Below are 11368 nucleotides of genomic sequence, written 5' to 3' on the forward strand. Positions count from 1 at the left end.
CCTAAAAATGGGTGCACGTACTTGAAGGCAGTTCCTTACCAACCTAATTATGAATTAATAATTCAGAGGCAGCGAGGAAGACAATGAGAAACTGCAGCCGGGTAGCAATATCTCTCTTGCCACTTATTTGCCTCTGACCAAAAAGGCCACAGTAAAAAGTATTGTGTTTGAGATCAACTCAGTGATCTGACGCCTACAGTCATGAGGCTGAACAATGGCAGGCTCAGTCAGGTCACAGTCACACACACACACACACACACACACACCATCACTTATTCATAACTGTACACGAATACAATACTTTCACTCAACAAAGAAGTTGAAGAACAGCTGATGAAAATGTACAGGTAGAAATCATGCTTCCAGAATTTTCCTCATAAATTGCCCCTTGCTTATTCTATCACATAGACGTCTGAATATGAGCACAGAGTTGAAGGCACAATTCTCAAAATGACAATCCATGCTTCTCGCTAACATTTGGAGAATATCTAGTCATAACTTGGAAGATGTTAAAATTAATGAGATAACGGTTTGGAGTTATATGGTTTGCATGTTGCCTTGTCAAGTCTCCAGTTCTGTGGGTCATTGAGAGCTTAGGACACATTTACAGTGTGCCAGATGGTTATAGTCAGTCTTTATGTGATGAATAAAAGAAGTGTCGGAACTGTCGGGATGTGTTTAGGTGAGCAGTTAAAAGTGCCAATCATTCTTTCGTAGAGAATTAGACCATTACCCCATCTACTGTTTATAACAGTGTGGGAGACAAAGGGGTCCCAACAGGGGACAGAGGCAAGTTGTCAAAATGGTTTATTCATATCAGCCCATAACATATACACACACACACACACAAGCTTCCAGTACATTAAGTGCCTCAATATACTCCCTTCGCCAAATCCATTAACTCTATAAGGACACCTGCTACCCCACTAACCTCATCTCCCCAACCCCCAGTCCTAACACACTGGGTGTGACACACACACACACACACACACACACACACACACACACACACACACACTCGGCCTGCATGACAAAGCACTGAGGTCTCAAATCTACCCCAAAACAAAACTTTCAATCAGACACAGATTATACAACAAAAAAAAAGATTAACTCATAATGTCCTGTCAACTGTTATAGCCGACTGAATGTTTGCGTTAATTGTTGTAAAAGAATGTGAGGCTATAAAAACACTCAGCTATCTACTGTCATTATCCATCTTGTGCTTGTGCACAATTAAGCCCGACAGCTGTATCTACTTTATGTACAGTGGTTCGTTTTATTTTGTGACTGGCAGCTTGCTATCAGTTCCCACGTTTGCGCATTAAGCTGCAGATTGGAAAGGAAACTAATTAACTATTAATTAGTCTACTACAAACAGACTTCTTTTCTGCCATTGTCAGTCATTTTGCCTTTTAGGGAGTAAAAGACATGCAATTCATGCATTTATGCACAAGCAATCAGGACACAAACACACACACACACACACACACATGCATCTCTTTGGTATTAGCTGTTAAGCAGGAAAAGAAGTACATTACCAGAACGTAATGGCAGAGTGAGTGAGGTACTCTTCATTATTGCGTAAGAGGATTTTTAAAAAGGGGTTGAGGGTTGAACATGCTTTTTTTTTCCTCTTTCTTTTTCATTTGGACGTGCACGCCGAGCCGAGCGTGCGCCACTGAATATGGATCGGCGGTGTGCAGGTGGGGAGCGGTCGCCATAGTTACGGCGCCTGGTGTGTATCCCACCAGCGTGGGTTCTGCTCTGTTGGAGGATCAAGCATGGAGCAGGGGAGTGTGGCTGCACCGCAGGACAGCAGCTCAGAGCGCTGTGGGTGCTAGTGTGTGTGTGTGTGTGTGTGTGTGTGTGGAGGAGTAAAGTGGAATTCTCTAGCCGGGCAGTCATCATCAACACAGAACAGCAGAGAGGGGGAGGGGGGGAGCAGACCAAATCCCAAAGGGGAAGGGGGCTGGGGTTTTTTTTAACTGGGTGAGGAAGGTGTTAGTAAACCAGTCCAAGGTAGATGAGGCTGTAAAACACAGATTCTTGCTTTGACGCTGTACGGACGAGGGGAAAGATCTGGTTTGGATCACCCTCGAGGGCAATTTCTAATTAGTTCTCTTTGAAGAAGAAGAAGAAGAGGTGGGCCGGGCGTAGTATTGTTTAGAAAAAAGAGAAAAAAAAAGAGTGGGGGAGGGAGGTCAGGGGCTATTCACTGGAGGAGGAGGAAGAGGAGGCAGCTGGAGTCGGCTACCATTTGAGTGGGGCGAGGCAGAGATGCATGCAAATCGTCCTAAAAGAACAGTTACAGGTTTATAAACTGGATGGCCTTAGGTTGTTGGTGGGTTGTGTGACGAACCATCCCTTTCCCTTGGGGTCTGTGTCCTGTTTGAGACCTCTAACTTGTCTTTCAGGTTGTTGATCGTCAGTTGATGACGCCTGGATGAGTTCCACCTATAAAGACCACCCGAACCTGGATCTCCTGCTCTTCCTTGGCTGCTACGTTTTGTTTGTTTCAGAGATTTCCACACACGCTGACATGACTGATTACCGACTCTCCATGTTTGTTTAGTTTAGTTTGTATGTATTCTTTAAATACAGTTGCTTATTTATTACTTTTAACTCGTCTGGTCTCTGAGCCTGGGTTGTCACAGTTGTTATCACAAAACATGAGGTATATGGCACAGCCATGCGATCCTGGCAGGGAGTTGTGAGGTGGGACAGAAGAGAGGTGCTGCTGAAGAGTCGACATCAGACACAAAGCAGGCCTCGGCTCCGGCTCCGGACACTTTCCTGATTCACTGTGGCAGGCAGGAAGTCTCCCTCAAGAACTTAGCTTCACTTCACACAGTCACTCATCTCCCCATGTGGATTGAAGAGACACTACAGCTCAGATCTGGGTCACGGGGGAGGATCGGCATTAAAAAAAAACAACAAGAAACCGCATGAAAAAGATTAGCTGCGATTATTCACAACTAACTTTAGTTTTTTTTTTGCTCTGCTAGCAATGAAGTAATTTCAATCTCAAGTTTTCTTTCCTTGAGCTCCTCTGAAAAGTCGCTTTCTTCCTTCACACCGACTTGTGACACAGACCGAGAGGTGGTAACCCGATAACAGAGGACAGTGGCGCTGTAGTAAAACTGCAGTGGTAGTTGGGTGTGAGTTTCAGTAGCAGACTGTGAAGTCTGTATGACAAGGCAATTACTTGCCCCGTTGGTAGTAGACACTAGCAAACCAGTATTTGAAGTCCCTCTGGGTGCACCTGATGCAACAAAGTCCACGAGCACAACCACACACGGCTCATCCAGTTCTATTGATCCGTGACTAATAGGACATCTCAGTCCCGACACTGACCTACCAATGGCCTGCGTCTTCTCCACCCGTCCCATTAATGAATATTTACTGAACCCCCACCACACAGTTGGCGGATGACAGCCGAGCTGAGTGCCGTGTTTCTTCTGTTCTATTGTTTGTTGTCTGTCAGTTCAGTCAACAATGTTATGATATAAAAAAAATTAAAAAAAAGACAATAGCACAAAAGGGCTTCTTGTCATGGGTGTACACAAAAGGGCACGGTCTCCAGTGCTTGTGATGCAAACAAGCGTGCGTGCAACTAGAGAGCGCAGCAAGCCAGGCCCAGAAAAATAACAAGGGGAGCAAACGGCGCCACAAGCAGACAGCTGCACACGCCCGTTGTTTTCCCCCCAAACAGAGAGAGACGTAGGTGCTCTGTTTCTGGTGGCAACAAGAGGCAGAAATAATGAGTGGCAAAACTTGGGACAATCACGCGCGCACGCGGCAAAACTTTCCCCTTATAGCATAAACACAGCGCTACATCGAATATGCAAACATCTAGACGGTGAGTTATTGCGTTTTTTGGCTTCACTGTCTAGACTCTGTTGTGTCAGCTGAGGCTAACGGACACATGGAAGGCATTCCCCAACAGCTGATTCAAGACGCCGAGCAAGAAGGCGCATGGCTTGACCACACACGCAAGCTAAGATTTGTTTTGGGGTTGGGAGCCCCCAGCTGTCATTCTTATTTGGGACCGGGGGGGGGGAGAGGCTGGGGTGGGCTGAGTTGACCTCAACATTCCCCTGACCATACAAAGTTTTTAAAAAAAAGTCAACGGAAGTAATTATGACACGTCGAAGTAGTTTAAAAGCCGTACCTTCATCTTCAAGGAAACGATGATCATAATGTTGAAAAAGTAGTTCATAGTTTTCAATTACATGTCCCTGATTTCGTTCACTGCGGATTATAGACTTTGTTCACATTAAAGAATTGCATTTTAATGAGTGTGTCTGAAATAGAAATGAGATTCTTCCATCTCTTACCACTTTCAAGCATTTGTGACAATTGTCACAGCACCACATGGACAATCAATTCTACACTTAAGTGTCTGTAAGTGCTGCCCTTTATGAAAGAAAAGAAGAAGAAAAACGCAACATTTATGCCTAAAATGGAAATGAGCTCTTAAGTACCTTCATGTTGTTTGATTGGGCCAATTATGGAGAGCCAGCTTTATACTCAAAAGTTTGATGGCGTTACTTCCACTTATAACTTTTCTCTTTTCAATCAATAGCACTGTGACGAGCCGGGATAACAGGCTACTGTTTCAGCGCCTGTTTGGACTTGAAACCACTGATCAAAAAATAGCATCACAAATCTCACTAAAAGATACGGACGACGAAAGAAAACAAGAAAGCATCTACCTCACACAGCGAGACGGAAAGGAAATGGAGGAGGGAGGGAGAAGCGAGATGCTTTTAAAAGCATCATACCACTCTTTCAACTTCATGAATGTAATTTTCTTACTGTCCAGGAGGTAGTCACTGGTTGTTAAAATCGGTTCCTTGAGTTGTGCAATCTGTCACAGCGGATTCTTTTTAATCCAGTTTTACTGAAATTGCATAATTGATGCGTTTAGCTACAGATTGAGTTTTCCTCAAAACACAAAAACATGAATGCAGACATGATGCAAGTTTAAAGTGTGTCGATATATTTCCACACCCTATAGAGACAAATGGAAACCAATGGATGGAAGGAACAATAATGCTACAGCAGAGTTTAGAAGATGATAAGCTCAATTATGGCATGAATTAGCATCTGTCAGCGTGACTCTGTGTAGGTAAACTGGTTAAAATACATTCCTTTCAAATAAGAGGCCACACCCACTGCCACATGTCACTCCGAGCCAACCTCTATGCATTATTTATCACATTTTTCCTATCCCGACGACCAGCCATCTGACAAAGGTTTGTGCAAATGAATTTATAACAAGTTCAGACATTGTGTGAACAGGGTGAAAACAGCACCTGTTTTACAGAGTTGGCATGAGATAACGACGCTACATTAAAAACTCCACATCATGACAAATGCGTGAATAACTGCATGTGGCAGAGTGTGCATCTTGTCAGACATAAGCTTTAGGGGGTTTTTTTTTCGCCGTGCGATGCGAAGCTGCTCCCGAGACCAGCTTATGAACAGGACCAGTGGCAGCTCATCTGAACCTGGGCAACTGGAAGCAGCTCTCCTGTCAGCCCAGTAAATGGAAAGCACTCGGGCATTTCACAGTTAAACCAGCCCGCCTCGCAACTTATTACATTTCAATTGAGTTATATAAACCGGGGCGTCTTGGGTACTTTAGGTTGGCTCCCTGTTTCAAAGGCACTCTTACACAAACAGAAGAACACCCCAAAAAAAGCACACTGTGTCACACCGCACAAAGCGCGTGACATCTTTCTCACTGTCTGCGGGGGGGGGAAGGAAGACATCCTGTTTGTAAAGCTAATAAACATTCGTTGCTTCAGGCAACTCTTTTTTGATATGCTTTATATCATATACCCCGGTGCCACAAAGAAGCACCAGAGCGCAAATACACACACACACACACATTCACACCTGGTTGCAAACTCAGCAGCAGATATAACCCTGATATAAGATTTGCCTTCCAAAGAATTGTGTAAGTGGCACCTCTGGGTTTAACAATGACGGATTCAGCCTTCATCTAACACAGCTGCCATCCACCTTTTATTTCATTCTCCCTTCCAAACCAGTGCAAGTGCAAACACATGTGCCAGCTGACACATGGGGCAAAAGCAAGCACACATCTCATTAAACGACAGACGCTTGTATGCACCTATAGGAGAGGGATATACTGTATATCTATACAGTAGCACCAACGCTGCATTAACTGTATCCTTCCGTGAGACACTGGAACTGCTTTTGCCGGGGTGATTTGGTGTTGAGTTGAAGTGTTAAGATTGGCCTGTTGGTACGTGTTGCTTTATGTGTTACACCCATCACAAGGTCCCTGAGCCCAATGTGATGTCTTCAAATGCCCAACAGGCTAGCCCTAAAGATAGAGAGCCCTATCATGAACCATTTGACTTGAGAAGCTAGACCCAGAACATATTGCCCTTTTGCTTCGAAAACAACTTGATTATCAAAATATATTTTCACTAAATCAACTAATCATTTCAGCTCTGTGGGGGATTTCTCTGCAGCTTATCACATACAGGCAAATTACCAGCCCAATACTGCTGGCAACATGTCCCAGCAGCATCAGAAAGTATCCCTTAGTGATTTGTGCCAGTGATCCACAGACACTCCACACAATAAACTCTTTCCCAACACCTGAAATGTTCGTCACCACCTCAAACTGCGTCCTGTTTAACCCAACAATATGATTCATGGTTATGTAATATAAAAGCCCTCCGTTATCCAGCCTACACCGTAGATTAGATCCTGTCTGTGTGCAGTCTTCACCACTGAGCACGAACCAATACATCTCTCGTTTTCATCGGGAAAAGTCATTTTGCAGCCGCCCCCCCCCCCCACCAAATCCCAGTGAAAGTGATTTCTGATGCGCAGAAAGGGGACGCAAGGCAAGATGCCGACTGGTAATACTCTTGGCCAAGTGGGGGCCTCCAGCGGGCTGACTTCCACTCCCCCCCCCCCCCCCACACACACACACACACACCTCCCACCTCCCTCCTCCCTCCTTTGTGCCCCGGCAGCGCTCACAGGCCTCCCCATACAGGAACAGAAAAGCCATCTGGTGTTTGTTTGGGACAGTTCGCAGGCGGGATGCACACGATGAGTGTGTCAGCAAATCATGCCTAGTATTAGTGTTTGCGTGTGTCACTCTGTGTCATCGGCTGTACGTGCTCGAGCTCGCATTTCGTCTGTGAAAATCCAATAAATTGCAGGTATAAGTTATAGATGTGTGAGAACAGAACACACGGTGGTTTACCCATAGGGGGGTTGACTTACTGTACAACACAGCTGGCAGCCCACTGAGTGTCTTCACACCCACTGGATGACCTCCTAGCCTGGAGATGTGAGGATGTGTGATCCAGGTGTGCCCATATGTGTGTATGTGTGTGTGTGTGTCTGTACATGCGTGTCTGGGCTCACTACAGACAATAGCAGGTTGTCTTTTTGAGCAGCTCATCTGAGGTCAGACTGTATAGGGTTAATCTGTGGCTGGAAGTCCAAATATTACATTAACCTAGTTCAGCACACGCACCCACACACACAGCTGTTCACAGGCATCTGTCATTACTGCAGTGGTAATCGATGTAGCCTACTTCCACCTGACTCATGATGACTAGTAGTTGCTCCCCTAAGTAAGACGTTGGCCTGCATGTGTCATACAAGTGTGCGTCTTTAACCTGAACAGAGATTCACGGCACAGATGAAGGCTTCTCAAGATGACTTACCAAGCAGCGCGCAGGCGAGAAGGAGCGCACCGGTTGCCATTGTGCGTGCGTGTGTGTGTGTGTGTGTGTTGCCCCGCAGATTCCACTTGTTATATTCCCCTCAGATGAGGCGGGGGATGTCTGTTCGGGTTCGACAATGTGGTCAACCGCTGGTCCTGAATCAAAAGGAAAGATCTTCGAATCCCGGGCGACACAAAAACCAGCCGGGGTTTTTTTGTCAAATCCACAGCCGGTGAGTCCGGCGGTTTTCCAGTGTCCGGCTCACCTCTCCGGTGTCCTCCTGATTCACAAAAAAATAAAAAAAAGCCTCGGGTGTCGCTTCCTCCCCCTCTCGCTTCCACCCTCACCTATTCTCGCTTTTATCGCTGACGACGTGTGCGTGCCCAGGCGCCTAGGCGACCCAACCCACTCCCCGTTTACTACGCATCCGAGACTGCGGAGGCGATTCTCACTCGCAGCCTCCTCGGTGGAAGACAAAAAAAAAAGTCCGGCGTGACTTGCGCGTTTATGGAGAAAAAAAAAACCCTGATTACAGTCAGAAGGCTAAATGAGTGTAGGGGCATCTGAGGGGTGTCGGGCTGAAGTAAGTCCGTGCTTTATTATTTTTTTTCTCTCCCCTTCTCTGACGGGGGAGCAAATCGCAGTCCAAGCTGGCTCAGGCTGGCAAATCCCGGAGACTATAATCAATCTCCCACTATCGCTCCGCAGAAAGAAAGCCCAATGGGCGGGCGCTCTAGATGAAGCCGACAAGGCTTTGTTCTCTGACACAATAAATCTGATTAATCAATGATTAACTTCAAACACTGGGTTCTCAATTGTGCTATACACCTGAGCCAGTGTGTCCTAATTCATAACACTAAAATGCACAAAAAAATGTCTACGACAAAACGGCTTAACGGCCAACAACAACAACAACAAAAAAAAGAAAAGCGGCTTTACTCATGAATTAAAACACTAAAGCTTAATTACAATCTATTTCACAAGCGCTGTGATCTGGTGCCCGGACAGAAACAGTCCACTGCGTTTCTTCTTCCAAGGTTGTTTCCCTGCTTCCTGTTTGGCAAATCACTTTTGTTCGCCAGGCAGTTTGAAAACTTAACAGCGTGCTGTCTGCTCCCACCCCCCTATCAAAAACCACGCCCAGGCCGTGTGGACTCGGTCCACTGTGGGAGAGGGCACATTTGCATTTCGGAATTTTTAATTCTAAGCCAGGACGTTGAGGGTTTGAATAGGTTAAGTGAAGTGGAGGGTAATTAAGCCTCTAAAGCTCCCAATTTCCTCAGCTTTTTATTTTGCAGGGTAAAGTTGAACCACCATTTGAGGCTGACATGAATCATTATGCCACAAAATCACACAATACTGCATTTTGAAATGAGTAATGATAGGGTCTGTCAAAGGGGAAAGAAAGAACTCCATTTTATAAGACTATTAATTTATGGTTCTCGTCTTGTGTTGATCTCAAAAGTCACTTTCTCATGAATAATCTTTCCAGCAGTCTGTGTGTTATAGACAGGAAATGTTATATCACCCCTATTTTCTCCTACCCCACACCGCCAAACACAGACTGGCAATCAGCATAATGAGGTGCCACTCTGCTTGGGAACTGTAGGAAATATCAGAACAAACACTTTTTCCCCCCCAGCACTACAATTCACCTTTCAGAGATTGCACGATACAAATTCCATCCCTCTTTGATTTGGCGCATAAGTAGCTAAACCAAGCGTTACTTTGACATATGCTGAGGTTTATTGATTTGCACGACTCTGTGCTGCAATATTAGGAGGTTCTCAAAATAGACAGGGTAAATGGGAGTTTGCAGGGAAACAGAAAGTAGCACAATGAGATCACACTGCTTTGGTGGGAAGCTGTAAGAGAGTGTTCTTTCTGGAAAGGACAGAAATGTTGAATCCAAAAAGCTCTAACTTAGTGGAACAAAAAAAAAAAGCTCCCTCCTTTGTAATACATAAATAAATGAGCAAGCCTTTGCATGTGCATACAAAAAGTACACTGCCATGGACCCATCTGGTATTCTCTTTATCAACTGGGAATTGCAAGTTCCGAAAAACTTCCAGAATTCAACTTGAATACCAGTTTTTGGAAGCAGTAAAAATTTGTTTTTCGCATTTGCGGCGCTCATGGATTTCAACTCGTATACAATTTCATGAACAACCGGTGAAATAGGTCTGAGCCCAGAGGCACTAAGAAGGATGTTTACAGAGTTCAGTATGTAAATAATCTGCAACCTCACATCTGAATAACCAAACTACTAATACAAAAATAATAAAAAAAATCTGTCTTAAATTGATATTAACAGAAAAGAGAGACAGATTGTCAGCATGTGTATATAAAACAAAGGCTTTAGCAGACAGCAAAGCATGTGGGCTTCTACAGAGGTCTATCCAGGTCCAATGCAGCTGAATTAACACAGAGCTTGGCTAGGTAGGCCATGTGCATTACACCTGGTCTACATATTGCTGCACCTAAATTTAGCTGAGTTCTCCACAGACTCCTCATTGCATGGACGAGTGATGGCACAGTTTGCACAGGCAGGCAGCTAAAAGGCTGTAAAGTTATGAGGCCGGCATAATGTTAGCACTGAAGATCAGCTCACCTTTGACCTCTCACGCTAGTTTTGGCAACCAACCGCAAGTATGTTTGCTTGGAGAGAAAAAAGGCTTTAGATTTATGTTTGCAAGTATAGTGGGTGCTGGGGATTACCATGGAAACAGAGGAGTCTGCATTGTGTGCACTTCATAACAGGGTCCATCACCTAAAGTGTTGATAGCCGCAGCCGTTTTCTCTTTTTTTTTCTCCCAGTGTCTTTTGTAATTGTTCAACACTGTTTTGTTTTGTGTTTATTTTATCTGAATAATGAAGTACCCTTACAGCAGTTTCTGTTGAGATGGAGTCAGCGAGGTTACATAGGATAGCAGACAGTGGCTCGATGTGGAGAGAGAGAGAGAGATTTGTTCACTTATTTCATCACACACACATCTTCATCGTAAGTCCCATAAGTACATGAATGATTTATTGGATTTCTCTGTGCATTTTGCTCCAGTCTCACATGGATGTCAGTTATACACAGTGTGTGTAGAGGCATTCGACACACAAGCACATGCACACATTTTGATGCCACATTACACATTAAATTAATGAAAATATGCACATACATTAAATTAATGCAAGTGTGCACACACAGATAACGGTGTAACTACATTTAAAACGCTGTTAAAAAAATGTTAAAACCACACAAACGGAATCACATGTGAAACCACTTTGCTGATGAATCCCAAGCCCAAGCTTGGGTACGCACAGGATACAATGAGCCCCAGATGTTACACAAATCATCTCTGAAACAAATAAGACAACTATAAATAAGTAAACAAAAGCTCTTTGTTCTGATGTAGTAAAAAAAAAAGAAAAAAGCAGAAAAACATTAGAAGTTCCTTCTGGTCATATTTATTCTAAGAGTTTTCCCTAAAATAAGGAGGAGAGGGAGAGAGAGGGATGGAGAAATAATCCATGTGGTTACAGATGAACACAGAACAGATAACGTGAGGCATTGCACTGTCAAACGAAAGTTGTGTTGCAATATGCGGTTCATCTGTATTAAACACAGTACAAGTAGGGTTATAAGGTGA

At 44.4% G+C, this 11368-nt stretch overlaps 1 protein-coding gene across 1 annotated transcript in view; it reads right to left on the bottom strand.

Moving 5' to 3' along the window:
- Window positions 1-7827, bottom strand: part of igsf3 (immunoglobulin superfamily, member 3) — a 62300-nt gene extending 54473 nt beyond the window's left edge. Inside the window, exon 1 of the mRNA XM_079170601.1 lies at window positions 7728-7827. Coding sequence (XP_079026727.1) covers window positions 7728-7767 — 40 coding nt within the window. The 5' untranslated portion in view covers window positions 7768-7827. The remainder of the gene's footprint in view (window positions 1-7727) is intronic.
- Window positions 7828-11368: the final 3541 nt, after the last annotated feature.

Source organism: Pholis gunnellus, assembly GCF_910591455.1.
Source record: "Pholis gunnellus genome assembly, chromosome: 12".
Taxonomy (NCBI): Eukaryota; Metazoa; Chordata; class Actinopteri; order Perciformes; family Pholidae; genus Pholis; species Pholis gunnellus.